Consider the following 25679-nt stretch of genomic DNA (forward strand, 5'->3'; position numbering starts at 1 on the left):
AATTTAGTACAAAATTTCGGCTAATTTTTGTCCTCGTAGAAGGAAAGACAGTTTTCAATCAAACTTTTTACAATTTCATGTGGAGATTTTGTTCTGTTTAGCCTTACTTAATAAATTTTCCCATTTCAACCAATGCCATGTGAAAGTGGCCACGTGCTCAGAAAATTTTCCAGAAATTTCATTAGCTTTTACAAAATTCGAAGGTTAAAACTTTATTGCTGAAACAAATAGTGTAACTATTTTTCATGACGTTTCGTAAAAATAATGTTAGAACATAATTTTTTGAAAGAAAGATAGATTTCACATGGCTGATTATAATGTCATTCAAATGGACAAAAAACGAAAAAATTAGGAAATTAGCTTAAAAATGCATGACACATCAATCAAAATCTATATAGCTTCAACGATGTAACTGACCTATCAACATGATTTTATTTTCACTAACGGCAACATTAGCAACTGCGTTTAATTTACGTTTAATTTAAGAGTGTTTAGAATTTTAGCAGAAATATAAAGAACGCAAATTAGAATTTCCTATGCAATGCAACATAAATGTTCTATGGGATATGAGATTTAATGAGTTTTCATAAAATTGCCTTACATAATTTTGATACTGTTTCAACTTTATGGATTAAATGATGCTGAATGTCCTTAACTAATGTAGATATAACAATGCAAACATGACCGTTAGAATCACTTATCATTTTTAAACATAAAAATGTCTTCATAACAAAGTTGTATGTGCAATCGAAAATAAAACATTTGTCCTAAAATAATAATCAATAACTAATTCATCATAGATATCTCCACATATCAACAATGTAAAGGGTAGTATAAAAGTTCTGCTCTTTGTTTTATTAAAAATTAATAGTTATTTTGCAGTTAAACAGACTGACATCAACATGAAATAATAGGTGGACGATATTTTAATGGAAAGACTTGAAGGCCAGGTACACATTCCAGAACAGTGCAACCATGTTCACAAACAATATCCTTCAATTTATTATTCAATTATATTATTATTTATTTGATAGAATGAAAAATTTAATTATCAGTGATTTTTAATGGAGTTTCTTATTCCTGTACACGATATATTTGTGGAGCCTATTGCCACGACAATTTCGGTAGTTTTATCACAATAATTAAAAGTTACTGCAGAGTGAATCACATTGTTGCGATCTGAATTTGAAAAGTACACTAGGTTGTTATATCATGGGTGGCATGATGGCGTAGCAGTTAAAGGCGCCTGGTCTTGTTTTGCAGTAACTTGGTTCGAGTGCAAAAAGAATATTGCCCATAATATGCGATGTGTGATGCGTGGTTTTGGGGCTTATTCGTAAACGTTGTGGAAACGGGAGTAGAAAGGGAAAATGGATATTAATCTTTGACCTTTTGGTATCATCCTTTTATTTACTCTTATTAATGTTGAAAAATTGAAATATTAAAAATTAATTATCATAATAATTACAAATGAAAATTTCATTGAAATTTAGTTTTTTAATATGACTACATCGCGTGTAGTAATTTAATGCATTTTATTATCAAATGTTGAAAAAAATATCATGTATATAGATAGACAGAAGAAGATTACATGATAATACAACAGACCTGTGTTGCAGAGGTATGATATAAAAGTTGATCAATTGAGCTAGAGGCCAGACCTTAGAAATGAAGGCAATTTAATTTTTTAGAGATTTAATTTTTTAAAAAGTTTGAATCGCTGAAAAATTTAAATTGACAGCAATGCATAGGAGAACAGAGAAACAACAAATGAATGATGTTAATAAATAAAGTAAATTGTTTTCAAACAACCTACCTTGTAACCATTGAAAAGAATCAAGAAGTAGTCCTGTTACAAAAATAATTACAATGAAAAAGTAAGAAAATAATTGTAAATGAGAATGGTAAGTAAGAAAAGTCTTCGCAAATACTTTTTTTAACTTTTCAACAGTTGCTTCAGTTGAGTACGTTGTCCAGAAAGTCATGGTACTCAGGAAGGTAACTAAAGAAATTGGAGACATGAAAGTCTGGAAAAAATTTCTTCTAGTAAACAATCTTCATAGAAATTCAAAACAATAAACTGAGTATATTAAAAAGAGCTTGGAAATTAATTACTAAACAATTACTGAATGTAATTTGAGTATAAATTAAACATGAATTAACCTGATCTGCTGCAAGTTTCTGAATGACACCAAGAGGAGGAGGTCTTGTGAATGTTCTGTCCAAAAACACAAACCAGTACCTCAGCGCTGGACCCTTTGTTTAAATTATTTGGAGATTGGAGGTTTCTATTTTTAGTAATCAATCATTAAATTTTATAACTAAAAACTAAAAAAAATAATATTTTATAATTAATAAAAAATATCTGTTGTTATAGGAAACATTTTTACTACAGAATGACAGAATGATTTTTATGTTATAATGACAAAGGTAATTGTCAAATTTGCAGACAATGAAAACTAATGGCGTATAATTAAAATAACTATTAATCTTCAGAATAAAAAATTCTTTTCATCAAAATTTTTATGAAACGCAATTGGATAACATGATCAAGAAATAATTAAACAAAGGCAGTAACCACTTCTAATGATGAAAATAATGAATCAATAGCATTTAACTAGCTGAATACCATAATTAGAGTGCCAAATGTGAAGAACCTAGAAGTCCTCTTGAAGTCATATTCATTAATGGATCGTCGTTTTTCAATGACTATTTGACAAATTGCATCTCCAGTGCTCATCAAAACACCTGTTTAAAAAACACATTTGAAAATATGAAAAAAGTTAACAACACATCAAATTTCCTGTCCCTGTTTAGTGCTTCATTTCTAATCTCATATTTATTTGCAATTACCTCTGCTCTGAACTGTATAAAAAAAATCTATTTATGCACATTTAAAAATATAATTTATTTAAATTTTTTTTCACAGTAGTTTTGATCTCACGTTGCATTTTTTGTGACCATGTTTAGTAAACATTGTTTACTGACTGTATAAAAGTGCATACCTGCATATGCCCATTATGGACTTATTAATTGAAATTTTGGGTCGGTCTTACATTAATTAAATCAAGGTGAAATGTTTTTAATTTAATTCATTGATCTCTTTTTATTTGCTCATCCACTTCACCAAAATTTTTTCTTCATTAAGTGAGAATGAAACAAACATGCTCTCTCACCCACCACCAACTTTAGTAAACTAAAAATAATGAGCTGATTTTATTTTTATTCAATTAATTTTAATATTCTAGGTTCTGATCGCTGTTTAACTAATTTTACTGATCATTGATTGAATGAATGATTTTGAATATAATAGGTGTTGATTCGTTGATGATGTTGATTGAGTGTTTATTTATTTTATTTTCATTTTCTTGACCCTGCCCTAGCTAACCAGCCAACCTGAGGTCAATGCTTGAGTTTTAACTGGATGATGTTTTAGGCATTTCAAGTAACTTTGCAAAAGTCGGGACATTTTAAAATTTAAAATAAATCAATTCTAATTCAAGATTATTATATCCGCATCATCCATCAATCCACGGACAATGTCATTTTGGCTAAACGCGGCGCTTTTGGCAATTTAAAAATTTAAAAGTGAACTTAAAAAACAAAATTGAAACTTAGATAAAAACTTTTGTTGCCATTTTTTTTTAATTTTTACAGATCATCAGAATTTCTTATAAGCATTGCTTTGTCTTCAAATTCAAAAATTAATAAAATTTAATTTTTTTGTTTGAAAATTTTTACAAAGTAATTTGAAAGATGTCTTTTTAGACTCTTAGAGGAGCCACCAAATTCCCCAGATGCTGTGTGTTGTGTGTCATAACTGAACTGTACAATAAGAAACGTGCATGCAATAACTGTACGGCATTTATCATCATCGTCATTGTTTACCTATAATATATTTTTATGATTCCGTAACAACGTTATTTATGCTTATCGAAGTTAGAATATTTAGGAAACTTTCACTTCTAAAGCACGTTTCTTCTTCAAATTTGAATATCATCATCAATAAGAATAACCCGGGCATAGCAAGCTTCACCATGTCCAGTACGGCACAGCAAGGTTAGTTAGGCAGTTGATCATGATTATGATGTCAAGTCAATTTTTCAATCATTTTAATTAAATTTAAAAACTTTAAATTTTCAAAAATTTAAAAATATTTTAAATTTAGACTGAAGTTTATTTTTCAATTTTTGTATAAAATTAAATTTCGAAAGAAGAAGTTTATTATTCTGTGTAGTAAAGTAAATGATCTGTTACTTTTTGATTCCAATCAATCATTATGTTTTATTATAAACGATTATTATATTATATATGAATAATTAATATTAAATTGAAAATATTAGTAAAATGAATATTTCAGATTTTTAATTTATTTTAATTTAACTAATTTATATATATTTTTTGGCTTAAACCAAACAGCAGTTAAAAGAAATCAACCTGATTGGACAGTGCCAGATGGGGGTTTTAACACAAGACTAAAATTAGTAAACAGTCTTACTAGAAAAAAAGTATTTTTACTATTTATTTTTAGTGATTTTCATTTAAATTAATTAAAAAAACTTAATTTTAGATGTTCTATGAACAACCAATAATATAATTTATTAACTTTGAAATGTAACATGATGAAGAAAATTTCATAGCCAAAATGCTGTATAACTTAGATGTAAAAATATTTAGTTGTTTATAAAATGCAGATAAAAGTTTATAATAGTTAGACCTATGAGGTTAAAAATGATTTTATTAATTAACTCTTTCATCAATTAATTACTCATTATTTAATTATTCCAATTATCTGTTTTTCACTTTTCAGGAACTATTTATTCCGCAAAATGGTCGTAAAGTGTTGTGGTACAGCTGTGGCCCCACTGTTTATGACGATTCTCACATGGGCCATGCCCGGTTGGACACCGAAAACTACTTACCTTCCTAGTTTACTTTTTTATTTTTATGAGTTATCAATTGTATTGTTTCATTTTGTAATTTTAAAAGCTTGCTAATTTTGCTATGTTTGATTATGTATTTGAAACTTTTTTATGTTAAGCCTAAGTTTCACATAACAAAGTTGCTTTTTTAAGACTTTTGATTTAAGTTTTAAATATTGTCAGCTTTATCTTCATAACATAATTACTAATTGAGTATGTGCACCACATCCAGATCTTACATATCATTTGACATAATGAGAAGGCTGCTGAAAGATTATTTCAAGTATGATGTCTTCTATGCAATGAACATCACTGACATCGATGATAAGGTTGTCTCATGTTTTTTGATCGTGTTGCATTTTATACTTTAAGATTATCTGATTTGTCTTTCTTGTTCGTCTTTTTAAACATCAGCAATATATTATGTTGTAAATGTTTTTGCTGAGTAGTAAGCTATGGATGCATATTAATCGAAAGATAGATTGATAAATTCATTGACCGATCAATTTCTTGTATTTTGTGTCTTTATAATTGGTTGATTGATGTGCTGATTCTATTGGTTGATTGATGTCTGGATAATTAAATTCATTCCATATATTCAGATTCAGTGTTGATATGTTTGATTGGTTCTTTAATGGGCAGATAATCAGAAGAGCACGTAGGAATTATTTGTTTGATGAGTACAAGAAGAAGTACAAGCCACTCGTGGAGATTGTTCAGGATGTCATGCCCTCTGTTAAGGTTCAACTTCATTCATGCTACTGATGATGTTTTACTTCATTTTATTGTCAATTTTCTTTTATTTATTTTATTATTATTATTTATTTTATTTTATTTTATTTTTCATGTTTAAACATTTTTCTTTCTCCTTTTTTTATTTATTTATTCACTTATTCGTTTAATTTTGTACTACTGCCTTGCATGCTGTAACAGTTTCTGCGTCTGTCAGATCCTGATTTTTAATGAATAATAATAAAAAAATGATATTGGCTTACTAAACGTTTTTCAGTTTTTTGGATGCATTTTCATTAATTCTTTCACATTTTTTTAACCATCTGCACATTTTATTTTTGCTAATCACCAACGATGGATTTCACAGCTCCTGTCCAAGAAATTATCCTCTGAGACAAACGAAGATAAGAAGAACATGTACGCCCGCATGTACAACAAGGTACTTCCATTCTCTATTCATTTATTTACTAATGAATCACAGGACCAAATATTAATTTTTTTAAATCCGCAACATTTTCCTTGCTTTACATGATAAAAATTTGATGTGAAGTTTTTAAATTTTAGTAGTTAATTCCAAATTTATTCACTATTACAACACATCTTAGACAATAACTTTTGCAACATTATTCATGCGGACAGGTACAACTTGCCATAGAGAAGGTCAATGACAACAAAGATAACAACATCGATAAAGAGGTACAGCTCAGTTTCAGTGACATTCAGACATTCAGTCATTATCAGTGTCTTAATAACCATCTATCTATCTCTGTCATCATCATACTTCCAATTTTTTTGCATCCATCATCACCATCACCACCGTCTTTACCAAAGGTATTAATGGAAGAGTTCAGAGATGTTCTCTCTGATTGGTTGGATGAAACAGAGGGTTCAAAGGTCACAGACAATGCCATCTTTGCCGAACTACCCAAAAAATTTGAGGACGAGTTTCACAAAGATATGATGGCCCTCAATGTAAGCTGATGTCATGCTGATTAATAGGATGTTATGGTAGTGATGTTGTGATGATGATGGTAGTGATATTGTAGTGATGATGATTATGATGTTGTGGAAAAGCTGGTGAGGAATCTGTTGTTTGGTAATGATGGTTTGGTGTTCCATTGGTTGATATTAACTGATTGTTTTGCGTGCAGACATGCATGTTCTTCTTATCATATTTCTTTCTGATATGTCTTTGTTGTTATTGCAGTGTGACTGCCCATTAGTCTGATGTGGTGCTGCTTTTTTGGTGTTGGTGGTTGCCTCACTGTTGTTTGAAATTTTTGTTATTAAATCATAGTATAACGATGGTGTTGTAATTAGATTTTATTTGATGTGCACTGCCTTAAAATTTGCTAACAGCCTTTGTAGAATTTGCACTCATTTACTACAAAGTTTTTCATCAGCACGATTAGTTGCAATTTATCTCCGGACATCAGTATCTTGCTTTTTATGTCAGTATCTTCCGTCCTTTTCCTTTCTCTCGCCATCCTCATAATCTTTCTTTTTTTTTGTCTCCAACAGGTACAGCCGCCAGATGTGCTGACGAGAGTCAGTGATTATGTGCCTGAGATCATTGAGTTTGTTCAGCAGATCATTCAAAGAGGATATGCGTCAGTTGGATTTCACTGAATTTTATAATTTTGTGATTGAATGATGATTAAATACTGTTGTTGTTGTTGATGATGATGAAGATAATAGTGATGCTGATAACAATGATAATAATAGCAATTTTGATTTATTGTTTAATTTGATAGTTTAATTTTCCGTTTATAATGTGAACAAGCATTAATAATTTTTCATCTATTTATTTTTTTTCTCTAACTGATTTTCAGAATGAATTTTACATTTGCAAAAGTTTAGAATTTTTTTTAAAGAATTAAATTTTTAAAATGGTTGTGGTATTATCGTTGTTGTTAAAATTGCAATCACCATTATCATTTTCATTAACTCAACTTCATCATTTTCATCTTCTCTGCAGATATGTTTCCAACGGCTCTGTATACTTTGACACAATAAAGTTCGATCAGTCACCTAATCACTTCTATGCCAAACTGGTTCCCGAGGCGTATGGAGATGCAAAGGCCCTGGAAGAAGGAGAGGGTTGGCGCATCAGTTTATTTTTGTGTAGCATGTTTAAAAAAATAAAAATAACATCTTTCTACATTGTTATTTTAATGCGTTTTTTATGCGTGTTGTATAACTTTGTAGATACAAACGTTACCAGGTGACTTGAGTGTTTCGGAAGATCGACTGAGTGAGAAGAAGAATGCAACAGACTTTGCCCTGTGGAAGGCATCCAAACCCGGGGAACCACTGTGGAACTCACCATGGGGCAAAGTAAGTGTCGTTACTTTTCAACATGATGGTTATGTTATATATATAAGGTTATATACATTTAAGATGTTACTAACTACACCTTCTACATCATCTTTTGATGTATAATATCTTGATGCATATTTTTGTTACTCATTAAATTGTACACATTTCAATATGAGCTCAAGAGAAGTCTGCTTTGTATGTAGCTGTGCAAGTGCATCATTATATTCGTTGTTGTTTTAGACATAGATCAATCTACTTCTTATCATTATGACCTGACCCGAACGAACCAGGGTCGACCAGGCTGGCACATAGAATGTTCCGTGATGGCTAGCTGCATTCTCGGGCAGTCCCTTGATATCCACACCGGGGGCGTCGATCTCAAGTTTCCACATCATGATAATGAACTTGCACAATCGGAGGTTGTTGTGGTGGTTGGCTGATATGATTGGTTTAAAAAAATGTATGATGTCATTGTATCGTTGTCATGTTGTCTTAATGAGGTTATGACGTCATAAAGTTGTAATCCTATCAGGTAGTATTTGATAGAAATTGTTGCTTGATAACGGTTCTTGTATCCTCTCTATCATGAATGAATTTGCTGACTGTTGAATGTATGAGCATGAACATTGCACAGCAGACTCGAATTTGTTGAACGTGCATGACACACCACTTACTCAACTTATAAATTTTTATAGAAAATTTCTTCATTAATGATAACGACAAACTTCATTAAAAGTAATTATAATTGACCAATTATTGACCGACCACTTTAAATAAACATGTAACTATTTCATTTCATTTTCATTTTCAAAGTTTTATTCATAATCAACAACATATCAAATAAGTGAATAAGAGTTATGAAGTTGATTATGCGGAGACCGAATAAGACTGTTTGTCTTGTGGTGGCCACCGCAGGTAGATATATGAATAGTTAATGAAATAAAATAAGGAAAATAACTGAAGCAGAAAGATAATTGAAGATAAAAAAGTAAATGTTCATGTCATACATATATAGACACAACTATGTAAATGTTCGCTCAGTACATATATCAACACATAAATGTTTAACCATTCATAAAGACCATTCATCCGCATCATTTGTTCTAACGTATTCTTAATATAATATTAGGTGGTGGAGTCGAGATCCAGTGTCAATAAAAAAGCACGGAATTTTGACTTGAAATGTTGTAGGTTTTTGATGGCTCTTAGATGGGGAGGTACAAGTTCTGACCAAATTTTAGGACCTGTTATTTTTATGCTTGTCTGGATTAATTTGAGGCGAGTTTTGTAGATATAGAAGAGAAGGGTGTGTCTAGTGGTTGTAGATTGAACGGAGTTACTTAATGTGTAGAAGTTGATAAAGTGAGGTGGGAGAAGATTGTTGATAAATTTAAAAACGAATAAAGCAGAGTAGTAAAGACAGATGAAGTTAACTGGTAAAAATTTTTTTGCTAGGAAGAAGGGTTTAGTATGAGAATCGGGTTTGAGGTTAAAAATTAAACGTATTGATCTTTTTTTGGAAAGTATTAGGTTATTCAGGTGGCTTTTTGGACTATTTCCCCATAGTGTGATGCAGTAGGTTAGATAAGGGTAGATGAATGTGTAATAAAGCTTGCGAAGAGCAGAAAGAGAGAGTTTATATTTGATTTTGTAGAAGATGCCTGTGAGTCTGAGGTAGTTTGTAGGTGAGAATTCCATGAAAGATTTTCTGTGATGGTGATTCCAAGAAATTTGGTAGACAGGGTGCGGCTTATAGGAACACCATTAACTAATAGGTTTAGGTTAGGAGCTTGGTTGGTGAGTATTTTTGGGCCAAAAATAATGTATGCACATTTCGAATAATTTATGATTAGTTTGTTATTGGATAACCAGTTAGAGTATTTTTGGAGTTCAAGATTGATATGTTCAGAGCAATCTGGTAGGTTGTTGGAAGTAAAAAGAAGGTTGGTGTCGTCTGCGAACAGTACGCATTTAGTTGAGGGCGAAACATTGCAGAGGTCATTTATGTAGGTAGAAAATAGAAGGGGTCCTAGTATGGATCCTTGTGGCACCCCGTGATGAATAAGAGCGTGCTTTGAATTGATGTTGTCCATGGAAACATATTGTGTCCGTGATGAAAGATAGCTTCTCATTCAGTTGTGAGCTGTGCCTCTTACTCCGTAATGATGTAGTTTGGATAGGAGTATTTTGTGATCGATGACATCGAAGGCTTTGGATAAGTCCAGGAAAATGCCAATAGAAAGATTTTTGTTATTCATTTCATTTAGTATATGCTGAGTGAAGTCAAGAATAGCAAGCTCAGTTGAGTGGTTGGGTCTGAATCCGTATTGGTTATTGCAGATAGTATTGTTGGAGCAGAAGAAATTAGAGAGTCTTTTAAAGAAAAGTTTTTCAAGAATTTTTGACAGCGGGGAAAGAATGGAGATGGGTCTGTAGTTGTTAATGTCATCTTTGTTTCCTTTCTTGAATACTGGTATGATTTTGGCTATTTTAAATGAGTCAGGAAAGATTCCAGTGCTTAGTGATAAGTTGAAGATATGATTAAGTGGTGATATGATAGAGAAAATTATGCTTTTGATAAGGAACATGTTGAGTCCATCATCTGCATAGCTCTTTTTGTTTTTCAAGATATTAACAGTAGTTAATATTTCTTGTTCAGTAACAGGATATAGACAAATGGAATGAGGTGTGGATGGGCTCATAAAATCTGTAGGACTACCATTGCTGGGAGGTTGGTTTGAGAGTAGTTGACTAGCGATGTTTGCAAAGTGGGTGTTGAGAAGGTCACATATTTCTTGTTTATTTTCAATTGGTTGGTTGTTGATAGTTAGTTTGGTGATTGATGAGTTAGGAGGTTGCGTGTTTAGAATTTCTTTGATAGTGTTCCATTTTTGTCCAACATTGTTATGTGTGTCTTCAAGTTTGTTAGAGAAGTAGTCTCGTTCAGTTTTTTGTTTAATAGATGTGAACATGTTTCTGAAGCTTTTGTAGGTGGCAATGTTGCGGGTGGTTGGATATTTAAGGCTTATGATGTATAGTTTGTTTTTCTTTTTTGCAAGACTTAGAATGTTGTCATTGATCCAGCATTTTTTCTTTTTGTTTCTGACAGGACGGAGGGGGGCAAAAGTGTCTAGAGAGTGAGTTAAGATAGTATTCAAAACAGATCAGCAGTCGTTGACATTTTTTAGAGAAGTCAAAGAATTCCAGTTGTAGTTCGATAAGAAATTGTTGATGTTGTTTATAGATTCTTCAGTTAGGTTTCTGAAGTGCTTAATAGGGGCATGGTTTGAGATTTCTGATTTGGAAGCGATGGCGAATATAGGGAAATGGTCAGATATGTCAGACAGAATTATTCCAGATAAGTGAGAAGTTAGATTGTTAGTAAAGATATTGTTGATGAGTGAGCAAGAAGAAGTTGAGATGCGAGTAGAGGAGGTTATAAGAGGTAAGAAGTTGTATGATGATAGTAGGTTAGAGAAGTCAGCAACGACGTTGTCACTGTTGAGTTTGTTGAGGTAAAGGTTAAAGTCGCCAATTAAATAGCTCTTTATGTGTGGCTTGAATGTGGGTAAAATAAGTTCGAGCTTTTGGATTAAGATATTAGGGTCAGTGTTGGGGGGTCTATATACTGCTAAAATATTTACGTGTGTGTTGTTTAATTTTGAATTGACACCAAGAAGGTCAATAATGGCGTCGTTCAGAAGCAAATTGTTTATCATAGAAAATTCAATGCCTGATCTGATGAAGATTCCGACTCCACCACCTATTCTGTCAGACCTATTTTTAAAAACAAAATTGTAATCATTCATACGAACTAGTTTAGCGGTTTCGTCATTTAGCCATGTCTCTGAAATAATAATAATGGGAAAAAAATAAGATAAAAATTTATTTAAAATTAAAATGTCAAAAATTTTATTTAAAAGACTTCTGCTGTTTATGTGAAGTAGAGGTAGAGGGTGATCATGATGTTGATGTACTTGGCTTCTAGAATGTTGAGTAGATCTCTTGTGGTGTAGTAAGATGACTGTCTGGTGAATGAATCTAGGAGGTTCTTTGTGGGGTCGATGTGGGTGTTGTATGCGTTAAAGTGTTGATCATCTTTGTCGTTGTTTGATGGTTGAGGATGTTGTTGGATAGAATTGATTGTGGAATAAGTATTGTTAACAGCCATTGTCGTGATTTATTGATGTCTGTCGCAGAATTGACATCGGAGGGAGGACTCATCATCGATGAGGCTTGTTGTTGTTTATGTGGTTCGACCAGCTGAGAAAGGCCCATCGTGACTGGCTCGACTGGCTGAGTGGATTCTTCCGAAGAAGTTAAAATGGAAGCTACCTCAACTGTGTTTTTTACATGCTGATGTGAGTTGACCAGCGATGGTGTATTAACATTTGGTAGGTCGACAGGATAATGATTTGGTAGTGAAATTGTAGTGGGTTTTATCAAATGCTGTGGTCGAGCATGAAACAACCAGGGGTGAATTTCCACGCCGATAGGCCAATTTTCAGGATTGGTAAAAATCATTTCCTGATGTTTAAAAATAGTTATGCGGAATTTGTTGATGGATCACTGGTTGAAGGTTGAGGACAAGTGGGAGAGAATTTAAAGACTGGTACGCATTCTGCAGCGGTCAGTCCAATAGTTTCCAGATGTTCAAGGATCTCTTCTTTGACGCAGCTTTTCAATTTACCTACCCCAAAAACAATTTTTTTGGGAGGCAAAGGAGCTGCAGATAATTTGAAGGACCCAGGTTGTTTGGAACCTACAGTAATTGGAGTGTATTTTCTCTTTTTTTTTGAAGTAACAGTGCTCCAAGAGCCTTCGTGGCCACTGAAATTAGAGTTTTTATTGATGTTATTGTTAGGAGTTGAAAGTGAAGAATGAACAGGAGCAGCTTCAACGTTGAGATCCACCAGCGACTGGGTTCCCTGCTTCGAGGTTTCATCAGATGGTGGTGTGCTGATTACGGACGAAGCTGGATGAACGATCTTGGGAGATGATGCATCCGAGCTGTACGAGGCGTGTTTTTGTCCTGCTGCTACCGAGTAGCTTTTAACATTGTTTAGGTTGGTGTTGTTGGTATTAAGTTCACTTTTATGAACTCGAGGGGCTGCGTTCAGCATGCTGCAAAGATAGAGTTGCTGATTGTGCAGCATATTGCATATGTCGTTTTTCATTTCATTGAAGTTAAATTTAAGAATAGAGTCGTTATTAGGTACCCGTAAGTTAAAGCTAACGTATGTAGGAAGCTCTGTTGATAATTTTTTTTCGCGGACTAGCCCTAAATAGCGAATGGTCTCGCGTAGTTTGTCTTTTTTGTCTTTCTTTTTAGGACCACGTGGTGTATCAAAATTAACATCAATCTTTAGGAGATTGACGTCGTGTTTGATCTGTTTGAGGGCAGCCGAGATTTCTTCCGAGCTATAGAAGTCGGACATATTGTTAATAAATATATCGTTGTTCAAAAACTCGTAATTATTAAATAAATAGCACAAAACTTCGTTAATCGTTAAATTCTGTTTACACGCCATGTTCACACAATATTGTAAATATATATATATATATATATATATATATATATATATATATATATATATATATATTTTTATTTATATATTTATATATATATATATAATAATTAACTATTAATTATTGGATTAGTTTAGTGATTGTTATATTGTAATATATATATATATATATATATATATATATATATATATATATATATATATATATATATAATTTACTAATGTCATTGATGCAAGCAAATAATGGCGTAGAAGAATAACCACAAATACCAACAATCACACACCAACATCTCGACCAATCAATCACGTGACCAGGCGAGGTACGACAACGACAATTGGGTGCGGTACTTCCTGCATTCCGGTCATCTGACCATCGCAGGCTGCAAGATGTCCAAGTCACTCAAAAACTTCATCACTATCAAGGAGGCCCTCGGCAAAAATACTGCTAGGCAACTTCGGTCAGTGGCCTTGATGATGATAATGATGATGATGGCGGTGATAATGGTAATGATGATGATCAGTAATGACTATGATGATGATAAATGATTACCGAGTTGGCTCAGTCGGTAAAAGTGCCGTGTCTTACGCTGTTATTGCGCGATGGCCTGGTTCGAATGCCGCCTGTCTAAAGCTCAGACCATCGTATACCATGCGCATGTGATGTGATGTTTGTACGTGCATGTGAAATTTATATGTACATTACGTGGTGTGGGCTGTAGAACCTATCTAGAACATCAAAACTGTTCATCATCTACTAAGTCAGCCTTTTCATTAATATGTGAAATTTATGTGTACGACCTGTGGTGTGGCACTAAGTGTTAACAAATCTAAGCATGGAATAAAGTGTCTGCAGTTCTGCATTTGAAAGAACTGCGTTATTGAGAATATAAAAAAGTTCTGTTGGGATTATTCTTCATATAAATATTATGATCTTCTTAAAAAATTTATAATCTTCATCATTCACCACTTCATCAGTATTTTGTCATCGTCACCCTCATTACTCCATCACCGTTGTCATCATCGTCGTCACGGTCATCATCATCGTCATGGTCATCATCAGATTGGTATTTCTGTTGCACGCTTGGAACAATACATTAGACTACAGTGACGCCACGATGAAGATAGCAACTGCTTACGAGAAGACAGTTAATGTTTGTAATGATGGTGGTGAAGGACGACGATGATGATGAGTGTGGTCATGATATTAAGTTATGGTGATGACGATGATGACATTGATTATAGCGTATAATGATGATGATAGCATATGATGATGATGGTATGATGATGATAGCATACAGTGTATAGTATATAATGATAACGGTGATATCGAAGATGACGACTATGATGATGATGGTGGCGATGATGAAAATGACAAAGATAATGTTGAAATCAGTTTGACAATGGGAAAACTCAAACGTCATTTCATGCCAAGTTTTACTTTTTTATGATTCAGAAAGCTGCACAAATTCCTATGGCGCCAGCTATTTTGGACTTGTATCATGTTTACATTTAAATCTGCAATGGCGAGTTAACAAGCCGGCTAACATACAAGCACTGAATAGCAGTTCTATACTAAAAAATATGGCTGGCTATTTATAATGATAATAAACGCTTCATGTGACAATGTTCCGAAAATATTGTTGTGAATGATGACGAAAATGATGTTGGTGGGAATTTAAAGAATGGCATTGTAGATGGTGACAGTTTTGATGTTCAAGATAGTTATAAGGATGATGACGATGATGTTTTAGGAGTTTTTCTTGATGGTGAAAGATGTAGTGAGGAAGCAGTCAGCTGGTGCCCTGGAGAGTTTTGTCAAGTGGACTGACAGGGAAGTTCAACTCAATGACAAGTGAGTTGGGTGATGGTTGGTCGATTGGTTTTTCAGTTGGCAGGTTGGTTTTTTGGTTGGTTGTTGAGTTGTTTGACTGTCATGTTTGTGTATGTTGTCATAATTGAACATGTACTAACGTAAGCGTAGTAATGTAACGTAGTAAATGTAAATGTAGTAATGACGTTGATATTGATATTGGGAATGAAATTTGTTAGCTAAAAGTTGTGGGATATTGATTATTAATATTGATTTAGTGCGCTGAATCAAAAAACAGATGACGCAAAGAACTTCAACATGTGGCGGCGAATTGTTTTATGCCTTATAGCTAACTTTAGTTGTATGTGATTGGTTTTATGAAATAATTTTTTACAGGTTTCAAGAATGCAAGACTCTTGTGCACGAATGCTTGTGTGGTTTGTTAACTTACAGGATTACGTCAATTTTCTTTCAATTAACTTTTGTTGATTCAATAAAAATTGATGTTATTTCATTTTTATGTTTTATTAAACCATCTATGTTTTAATTATACGTGTTGAAAATTGTCTTTGTTGCTGCTTTACAAACCTCATTTCCATTAATATTCTGATTGTTAAATTTTTACAATACTAAAACGCAGCAAATACAAATACACTGAACGCTAAATATCTATCTTTACAACTTACACACATTTTCAATCTCCCCACGCTTACTTGTAACACATGTTACATGTAACACGCACACACACTCACACAACGCGACAAACTCGACAGACAACCTCGACACAAGAGGTGCACTGGATAACATAAGAGAACTGATAAGTAGTAGTAATATATACGTGGATGTTGCAAGGAAGACATTAGCATCCATCGATGGAACGCTACTCAGGACTGTTGCTCACTACATCACTCACATGTTCAAGGCTGGTTTGTCGTCGTTCATTATCTGGTCGTACTTTTGACATATTTTATACTCTCATCCTGCCAGTTTAGTGTAATGTTAAAAGAAGTCTCTAAATTTCTATTTACTACATTGCAACACATTGCTCTGACGGATTTTTAATGCGTGATGATCGGCTGTTTTTTCTTCATTTGTTGTGAACATGAGTTAAATATTTGCACTTAACAGATATTTGGAGCAATCGACGATGACGAAACCATCGGATTCCCCGTGGCAGGCAGCCAAGCAAACGTCTTTCATTTGTTTTTTTTTGCTTCTGTTCAAATGTTAATATGTTACTAATTTAAAATTGCAACTACCTCTAGGGTTGGTTGATATAAAACAATGAAATTTAATATATAAATGCTTACACTGATGACTGACAGTCACATCATCTTTCAGTCTATATAAACTTGCACTAAATAAACGCTACAGCTGGAAGAGCAAGTGATGCCATACTTGGAAGCATTCGCCACATTCAGAGACAAGGTGAGGACGGAAGCAAGAAAGCACAAAGGTTGGCATTTAAATAAAATACCGAAATATCGAGATAGAAGTACATCGCTTTTGCTATTTTTTTATAGGACATTCTCATTTGAAAAGTTTATCATTAATTGTACGGTTCGACTCACAAAACAGCTGTGGACATTTTGAAGCTGTGCGATGACGTGCGTGACGATGTTCTGCCTAACCTCGGAGTCCGTCTGGAAGATCACGAGGGTCAGGATACCAGCATCAAGCTCGTCGACAGGGAGATGTTGATGAAGGAGAGGGAGGAGAAGGTAGAGGTGGGTGTGACGTTGCTTGTGCCTTCAGCTGGCAGATCATTTATAGAATGATAATTTTGAATTACCTTTCACTAACTCGGTACAATTAAAAATCGTTATGAAATGTACGATTATTTGAACCACAGCAAGAAAGACTGAAAAAATTACAAAAAGAAGAAAAATTGGCCCAACAGGTTGTTGTTGTGAGGTGAAAATCTCAAGCACATTATTCTCATTATAATAACATACAAGTATATTCTGGCACAAACATCTGTCTTCCTTAAAATTGGCAGCAACATAACGGGACATAATTGAGAAGAAAAAAGTTAATGAAAGAAAGAATGATAAATAAATTATTAATTAATTAAACGAATTGTAATATTGAAATTGTTACAAACAGAAGAGCAAACAAGACGTAGGGAAGCTGTCCCCAACAAAAATGTTCACATCCGAAACACATCTCTACTCTGCATTCGATGACAAGGTGACTCATCGATCAATTATTTAAAAATTGAATTTCTAAATAATTTCCAGTATTAATAATTAACAGTTCTAACAACGATAAATTTTGAATAAAAAATTAAATTTCACGGCACAATATGTGATAACTTGCTGGAATCAAATTTCTTACAACAGGGCCTACCGACGCATGATGTCAATGGCGAGCCGCTGAGTAAGTCGCAGTTGAAGAAATTGCAGAAGTTGTATGAGGCGCAATCCAAGAAGCACGCCGAGTATCTCAGGAGCGCACAAGAGGCCAGCGCGAAACAATCACAGGAATGCTCCTGATCTTCTTGCAGTCAATACGACGACGGCGACGATTATATGTATGTACTTATGTATAATATAAGATTCATGAACGGAGTAGCTATTATGTAACGGTGATTGGTGATTTTATCTTAGGAATTTATGTTGTCGTGTTCAGTTATTAATAAATGTACGAATTTATATAACCAGTGTAGATATTTAATATTTTAAACATATAGGCTAATTGTTTGAAGGTACAATGTTATTTTATTTATGAATGTACAATCGTAATTCTTCCATCTTCAATAAAAGATAAGATGCTATAGTTCAATCTCATCGTTTGTTTTGTTTCATGTATTTGAAAATTTTACGTCTCAATTGAACAGGAAAATACAGTTTACTCAATACTGAAGTGACTAGATGTTACAAATATTAAAACAACATATAATTAAAACAAAGCAGAGCAGACAGCAAGTTTCACAACCATATTGAAACACATAAAAACTTTCTGTCCTGCACAAATGACATTGAATATTCCTAACAGTAGATTATGAATAAAAAAAATTAACGAGAAACTCATTGCATGGATCGGATACTGTCCGTCATTTAGCGTTGTGTGGTGTTATTATTTATAATTGAGCAGTTAGCATTCAATGCAGGAGGTGACATTTGGTGTCACCGAATTCAAATATATTTTATCATGACTTGGTTCCATTCGTCTTTTGGCCACTTTCCGGCTTCAATGACGTTCGAAGGACTCCTCTTCCAATCCCACTCATTCACCAGTCTGATCCAATCTGTCCCATAATTGTTCTGGATGTATGTGTTCGTTTCGCAGGGAACTCTCAGGAACATGTTCATGAAGATGGTCCAACAGAGTGTAAACTTGTTGAATATGTACCTGAATAAGTAGGCATGCAATTGATGAGCCTCAAGCAATAGAGTCATACAACTGGCAAGGATCAAAACTTACTCCAAGCACCATCACAATTACAAAAGACGCGCACAACCAACGTTTAATAAGGATATATTTGTGCTATATGTTGTGTAATCATGTATTTATGTGAACGAACATGGCTCACTTGCACGCTTATTGCAAAACGTGTAAAACCGCATTGCCGATATAAAGAATAATGAGCAACTTACTTGTACTTGGTGCCTGTGTTGACATCAGTTCCTCCATTCCACATGCAGTCATCTTCCTCATAGAAAAAGAATACATCCAGCTTCACTTTGTCATTGTAGAAAACCAACTCATAACCATCTGTTGGCTGCAATGAATTCATAGTAGGCTTCAATAACTCAAAATCTCAAGACAAATATGTTTAAATTCATAATTATTTCATACCAATGAAGAAGCTGACAGTGTAAAAATGACAAACTTAAATTTGGTCATTTGTTTATAAGACAAAAATGGACATGTTTAAAAGATCTTCCTCGTTATTATTTTGTTATTCTTTTTGAATAACAATCTCAACGATTAGTTGGATCGCTCAAAGACATTTAATGTTAAATTTTTTAAATTTCTGCAAGAAAATCAACCTTCACCTTGCCAAGGGAGAGAGCAAGTGTGAGACCCTCCATTTGTAAGGCTTGAATAACGAGTGGCTTGAAGTCTTTAATAAAAACTCCAATGTCCACATCTTTGCTGTTCTCAAACAACTCACACTGCCTGTACCAACCTAAACAAGGTTCATCATAATAAATAAATAAGCTATTCAGTTTATTAACTTACAACCAAAATTTTCTATCGCAAACAGAGTATATAAAATTAACCAATCATGCAGTTAACTAATCATATTAACCCAAGCATGTGCCACTGCTCAACCAGAAGGGCACGTTGATGAAGTTTAAAGCCTTTGTGACTGTCAGCAAGAGGTTGGCAGCTTTTGCTTGAAACTTAACGTTCAGTGACTGCTTTGATGGATCAATTATATTGATCCTCTGAAATTGTTTCTGAATAGTTTCATTGCACTTGATGAATTTTGAATGTAGTTTAGATCGAATGAACTGAGATATGTTGAGTGGTATGCGGATGTTCAACGTGTCTATATGCACTTTCTTAGTTTCCACATCTTCCCTGCAACCACAAATCAATTTACTTTTTTATAATGTTAAAAAAATTGGAAAAACATTATGAGCTGAATTTGCTGTAGTGAGAGAGAAAAAACATTAAATAGAACCTAGTGAAAACACCAGGGTTTTGGATACCATATTCAAGTGACTCATCCAGACCTAAATCTCCCAATGATCTACTGTCAATCTGTTTGAACCAATAATAATCAACAATAATGTGGTGGAACACAACGAGATGGAATGTTAAATTTGTTTGAAGATGTTTCAAGAGAACATGATGAGTTCTGGAATGACTTTCAGTGATGGAAGCATACAGGTTGTTTATTTCATCTGTTTCAAGTGCTTGCAATTTTGTTACATGGAATGCTAATCCGAATGAGGTTAGGACTTTAGTCTACATTGTTTCGTTTTAGTTGAATAATTTTATGTAAATAAATTATTTATATGTTGAACTTCAAGTTACAATATTACAATTTTCTGAAAATATTAAATTTTATAAATTGGTAGAAGAACTTGCTGCCGTACATCTTCGAGCCAGAATCTATCAAATGTGGCAACAGTGAAAACATCAACATCTCTGCAAAAGTAATGACACTTGGATGCTAACGTTGTAACATTTTCCTGTTCCATGAAACGTGATAACGTTTCCAAAAAATTAAAATCTATGACCATAATGGGAACTTTCAACTGGGCAGATAGCTGAAACAGATCTTGAGAAGCTCTCTGTTATAAAAATTATATAAAAAAATATTTTTCCCAATCTGTAATTTAAATTTATTAATTTTAAGTAAATTTACTAACAAGAAGTTTAAACTTTTTTTCTACCAGTTTTACCTTTGGCAAAAAAAACATAGTGATCAAATATTAAAAAAATAATAAAAAACAATGTCTATATATTTATATACTGAATATGTCACTAATGTTCTGTTGTACTTGTTATGTTGAAATCTTGAAAACATAAAAATTATTGCAGTAAATAATAATTTACATGGTTGGATAAGTTTTAAAATTGTTTGTTCTGTTTAGTTTATTTAATCAGTTCATTTCAGTATTATATAGTATTAAAATTTATAATATATTTGTTATTATAACTGTCAATTTATAACTTATTATTCAATTAAAATTAAATTAAAATCAAAAAAATCTTTTTTGTTATCTACCAACAATACAATCAATTCCATTACCAATTTTGAAAAAAAATTAAGAGAAAGGTGTAATCATATAATTATAGATTTATCATCATTTGACTACAGATAAAATGATAAAACACAGACCACACAAACAACAACACATGGTTTAATTATTAAACTATCTATTCTACTATTAATCTGTTATTGCTATAAATGTGTCTGTTTTTTAATCATAGTTGTGAAGTTAAATTAAATTGAATATTAAATAATTATTAAAAATTTTTTTAACTTAACTTAACATTAAGCCATTAGTGATTAACATTAATGATTAATTAATGATAATCAACAATTAAATTTGTCAATTTGTGTAATTGCAGGTGGTCAATAATAATTAAAATAAATCATTTTACTTTTATTTAACTTTATTCTCACAATTCTATGCCAGGGCAATATTTAGATTTTAGTATTAGTAATTTAAGTTTTATTTTAAATAACCTCTAAAAAATACAAAAATATTTTTTGTTAAATGTTTAGTAATTAGTTTAGTAATTGAGTTAGATTGTTAGATGTAAGATTATTGAATTAAATTATTAAATTAACTTTTTCAACTCATTTTAATTTTAACAGTTAACTTTAACTTTAATTTTTAAAATTTTAATTTTAAAACATTTTAAAAAATTTTAACTGGTTTTTAAAACAACACCAACCAACTTTTTCATTTTCTCCGCGTTTGATATCTTTGTCCGGTGTGGTTAGTGTATCGAAATGTGTGAGGATATAAAAAAAATACAGCACGTAACTTAGAGTAAAAAATCCAATAACATAAAACGTTTTTTTCACCATTTTCATTTCAATTTTCAAATTTTTTAAATTTTAGAATTTAAATTGAAAAATTTAAAAGTGAATCTAGACAACAAAAACAATTTTAGCAAAATAAAATAATTTTTTTTATAAAATCCAAGCGAAATCTAAAAAAAAACAAAACTCAAAACTTTTTGATACAATATTGCTACCATTATGTTAAAAACTACTAAAACATGAGAGACATTAAAATGAGAAATCATTGAGGCATGTAATGTCTTCTTAGACGCCGGATGCGATGAGCTTCGTTGATTTTCATATTTGCCTGTTGATGTGAAAAATTATTTGATGAACATTTATGAAAGGATCCGTTAAAATATATCTATGGAAATAATATATATAATAATCAAATATTGATTTGTAGGAGCAGCGAGTGTCACAGGCTATCCTTATAGTATAGTGTCACAACCAACTTGGCAGACAGCTCTAAATAACGCAAGTCTGCTTACAAATTATTACTTATTCAGTTGCAATTAAAATTTTGTACTACATGCACGGCTATCGTACACGACAAACAACCTACATGTACCCGCAAACACAGCGTCGCTAGAAAAAAGCCCGTGATGGTGTTACGCAAAAAGCATTAAAATTGAATCCTAAATCCACACTCTCCATAACAAAAAAATAAAACACTGCGCCAGCGTCTGAGCTAACTCATTTAGAATTTTCTGTCGACATTCTTACAATTAAACTCATCTTTTTGTAGACATTATTTTGAAGTACACCTTTCAGTTGTATCAAAAAGCACTTCGTAAATAACTTACAGTGTCAAATACAAGAAGGTTTCAGCAGTACCATAATATTTTATGAAATACCATATAAAACGACTATGGGAGGAAAGTTAAGATAAAAATCACCCACTACATGTTTTCGCAAAAGCTATACATATTTATTTAAGATTTCCCATTAAACTAACCAATCTATTTCAAAAGTCCCAAATCTTGGGTTATCGATAGCGAAGAAATGAGCAAACTAAGATATGTTAAAAAATACTAATGATCAACTTACTTTCGAGTAAATGCACGACAGCCACTGTTTGACCAACAACATTCTCCGCATTCAGGAAATATTTTCTCAAATGTTGCGCACGAACCATTGTGAAGTGTAGACTGGCTTGTATTGTACCATCTTCCAAAATCTTTCATATCAATGAATTCAAAATGTTTATACCTTTTTAACCGCACATTTCAGACGTTAGAGTTATTCGTTTTACAATTTTTAGTTAAGTAGGGTAGAGTAAAACGTCATTTGCAAGCTAATCTACAACACACCAGCTGTATACAGAAGCTAAAAAATAAAATTGAAATGATCATTCGACTAACTCTCATCTTGGACTGGATGTCATTGGTGCTCAGGAAATTGCTGCTCCTTGAAGATGCTTCTGGTCTTGTCGACGATGATGTGGCTAGCAGTGATTTTGTTAATAATGAAGTTGCCGATGATGAGAAAGTGGAAGAAGACGCCAATGATGATGATATTGTTGTTGTCGGAGAAGCTAGTTTTTGTTTTGACGAAATTAAAGTAGACAATGAGAACATCGGTGATGTGGTGGTGCCATTCGATTTTTTGGTAAGTTTTGTGCTTGGTGGATGAGCTTGGATGTTGAGCATGTCATTGATATTGCGCTCGGACTTAATTGTGTTTTTGAGATTATCATCATATTCATCACGGTTTTCAGGACGATCATCATCACGGCGATCATTATCATTACCATAATCAGTTAGTTGGTCATTCCAGAACAATGCTAACAAGTCCGGCTTGAAGCGAACAATGCAGGTGATGACCGCATTCTCCTGACCAATGATGACGTCAGTTGATGAACACGTGATCACTGGACGATCTGATTTGAGCGAAACTATTAAATATTAAATCGATATTGTAAAAATGTCTTGTATTGTAGACTTGTTTGTAAAGCGCGTCTATTGAGCGATAATTTTGCTTTGTCTCGTTAAAGAAATTGTGTTTTAGTAGCTTTTAAAAACGTCACGGCTGATAATAGAATAAAATTTTGAATCTTGGCTGTAGCTGAAAACGTTTTACTCCAAAATGAGATGTTTTGAAAAGAGTAGACGCAAAATCACCATGCTCTGCTGATCACAACCGACATTGTCTACGGACATTTGAAACTAAGTTTTTCAAGTCATTCAAACAAACTTGAACGTTTTCAGGTAAACAATTTCTCACCATCAGCGCTATTTTAAATTTAATTCCGCCATCCGCCAATAACTAATGAGGTTTTACCGACTGAAACTTAGATTGATCCTTCAACCATTTAACGCCAACTTCCCTATTTGATATTTCTGTTTTATTGTTTTATATTTGCGTTTGAATTTTAAATTTGTTGATGTGATTAAAAAAATTGACTAGTAAAACATTAACAACGAATAACATACGGCTATAATTTAAATAAAAGAAACTGCGACCTTTTATGCAAGACATAGGCCTACAAGCCTACCTACAATAATGAAAAATTATTAAGAAAGGAAAATACAAAAAAAATGAAAAAGAAAGGAAAAGAGAAACGCAGAAAAAAAGAGCAAGAGAGAGAGAGAGAGGGAGAGAGAGAAAGAGAGAATTATAAGGTAAAAAAGATTGAGTTGGAATAATATAGTCGTACTGAAGCAGATAACGTTTGAAGATGATTCATAAAGCGGACATTAGTCATGTGATCCTCCATACAGGACATTATGACTGACATCCGAGACTTGCTTTCTAAGCTTGTGTTTCATTTCGCTTTTATGAGTTTTCTATAACTTTATTATTTTTATTGATTCTTTTAAGCAAACAATTTAAACTGCACTTCAAGTTGGCTTAATGACAACGAAGGAATGAATGTTTGGAAAGAGTAAAAACGTATAGTGTTCATTTATCTGACACCTAACTCCATGCATCTATTTGTTTTGCTTAACAAAAAACAAATTTTGTCATGTTATGCTATGAAACGCGTCGAAACTATTTATTCATTTAGGATTTCAATTTTTCTGTTTGCATAATATACCAAATGTCTAAAATATGTCTAAAATTGCGTAGCTAGTTTGAATCGAAACTTGCAAGTTGTAATGATGTGTTTTGATAATTTTTATTATTTTGAATAGTTTGCTTTTTATGAAAAAAAAATTAGTCAATAAAATATTATTAAAAGTGCGTCTGAAGAAAATTGCTGCTTTTTATTTTTATGGATTTTTTCAGATAAAGTCGATTCAAAGTTAAATTATTGTCCGTCAGATTTTATCTATATATATCGTCGGCTGGGCGTTTACTTAGATTTCAAAACGGATAGAACATTTTATGAAAATAATGTTCAGATAAAAATTACTTACGACTCGTTTCAAGCTTTGCTTCTGTTGTACAGTCGCAATTGCAATCTACAAGGCTCGCTCATATGTGGGCGGTTATACAATAATTTTTAAATATTCTAATTGCAAATTCTAACGGATTTTGATGTTTGTGACATTTAGTTTATCAATTAATTAAGTAATTAATTAATTGATTAAATTATTTATTTATTTATCTATCTATCCATTTATTTATTCGTTTACCCAATGATATATTAATACATTAATAAACTTGTTCTTTAATTCATTTACTGACTGATTGCCTTTCAAAATGACATCAAATTCTGGATTTTTTTCTGTTTTTATCTTATTTGATTTTGTTTTGCTTTCATCAGTTTAACTTTCAACCACTCTTCTATGTTTTTCAGTTAAAAAATGTATTAAATGAAATTAAAAATTATTCAAATTAAACAAAAACTTTTTTTTTAAAATGTCATTTGTACGTCATTATTGCATGAACTCCGTATCTGAGATACATACAAGGGCATGGTGCTGGTATAAATATTCATTCAA

General features: G+C 32.5%; 3 protein-coding genes across 3 annotated transcripts; 1 reads left to right on the forward strand and 2 right to left on the reverse strand.

Annotated features, from left to right (window-relative positions):
- Positions 1-926: 926 nt before the first annotated feature.
- HELRODRAFT_169468 (hypothetical protein) lies at positions 927-3019 on the reverse strand (the record flags this gene model as incomplete). The annotated part of the gene is made up of 6 exons (XM_009015276.1): positions 927-993; positions 1609-1661; positions 1817-1849; positions 2164-2256; positions 2630-2748; positions 2989-3019. The coding sequence occupies 6 exons, from the start codon at positions 3017-3019 to the stop codon at positions 927-929; spliced, it is 396 nt and encodes a 131-aa protein (XP_009013524.1).
- A 753-nt stretch (positions 3020-3772) lies between these two features.
- HELRODRAFT_98035 (hypothetical protein) lies at positions 3773-18381 on the forward strand. The gene is made up of 23 exons (XM_009015277.1): positions 3773-4059; positions 4420-4508; positions 4811-4899; positions 5155-5251; positions 5565-5663; positions 6022-6093; positions 6294-6350; positions 6486-6626; positions 7176-7264; positions 7633-7754; positions 7879-7991; positions 8264-8392; positions 13817-13959; positions 14562-14652; positions 15253-15353; positions 15708-15748; positions 16085-16233; positions 16440-16502; positions 16686-16767; positions 16890-17038; positions 17164-17211; positions 17418-17501; positions 17654-18381. Exons 1-23 carry the CDS (start codon positions 3927-3929, stop codon positions 17804-17806), a joined length of 2334 nt encoding a protein of 777 aa, XP_009013525.1. The 5' UTR covers positions 3773-3926; the 3' UTR covers positions 17807-18381.
- A 67-nt stretch (positions 18382-18448) lies between these two features.
- Positions 18449-19834, reverse strand: HELRODRAFT_74737 (hypothetical protein; the record flags this gene model as incomplete). The annotated part of the gene is made up of 4 exons (XM_009015278.1): positions 18449-18665; positions 18911-19035; positions 19307-19446; positions 19570-19834. Coding segments are annotated over 4 exons (747 nt in total), but the record flags the coding sequence as incomplete, so codon positions are not given.
- Positions 19835-25679: the final 5845 nt, after the last annotated feature.

Source organism: Helobdella robusta, assembly GCF_000326865.2.
Source record: "Helobdella robusta unplaced genomic scaffold HELROscaffold_15, whole genome shotgun sequence".
In the NCBI taxonomy this organism is placed as follows: Eukaryota; Metazoa; Annelida; class Clitellata; order Rhynchobdellida; family Glossiphoniidae; genus Helobdella; species Helobdella robusta.

What these genes read in the sequence shown, in the direction of transcription:
- HELRODRAFT_98035 (XM_009015277.1), top strand. Translation starts at nt 3,927, where the DNA reads ATGCTTATCGAAGTTAGAATATTTAGGAAACTTTCACTTCTAAAGCAC. An exon ending in TGTGCACGAATGCTTGTGTG is followed by an intron (nt 15,749 to 16,084) that starts GTTTGTTAACTT and finishes CAAACTCGACAG; the next exon opens with ACAACCTCGACACAAGAGGT. An exon ending in TGGCAGGCAGCCAAGCAAAC is followed by an intron (nt 16,503 to 16,685) that starts GTCTTTCATTTG and finishes TAAACGCTACAG; the next exon opens with CTGGAAGAGCAAGTGATGCC.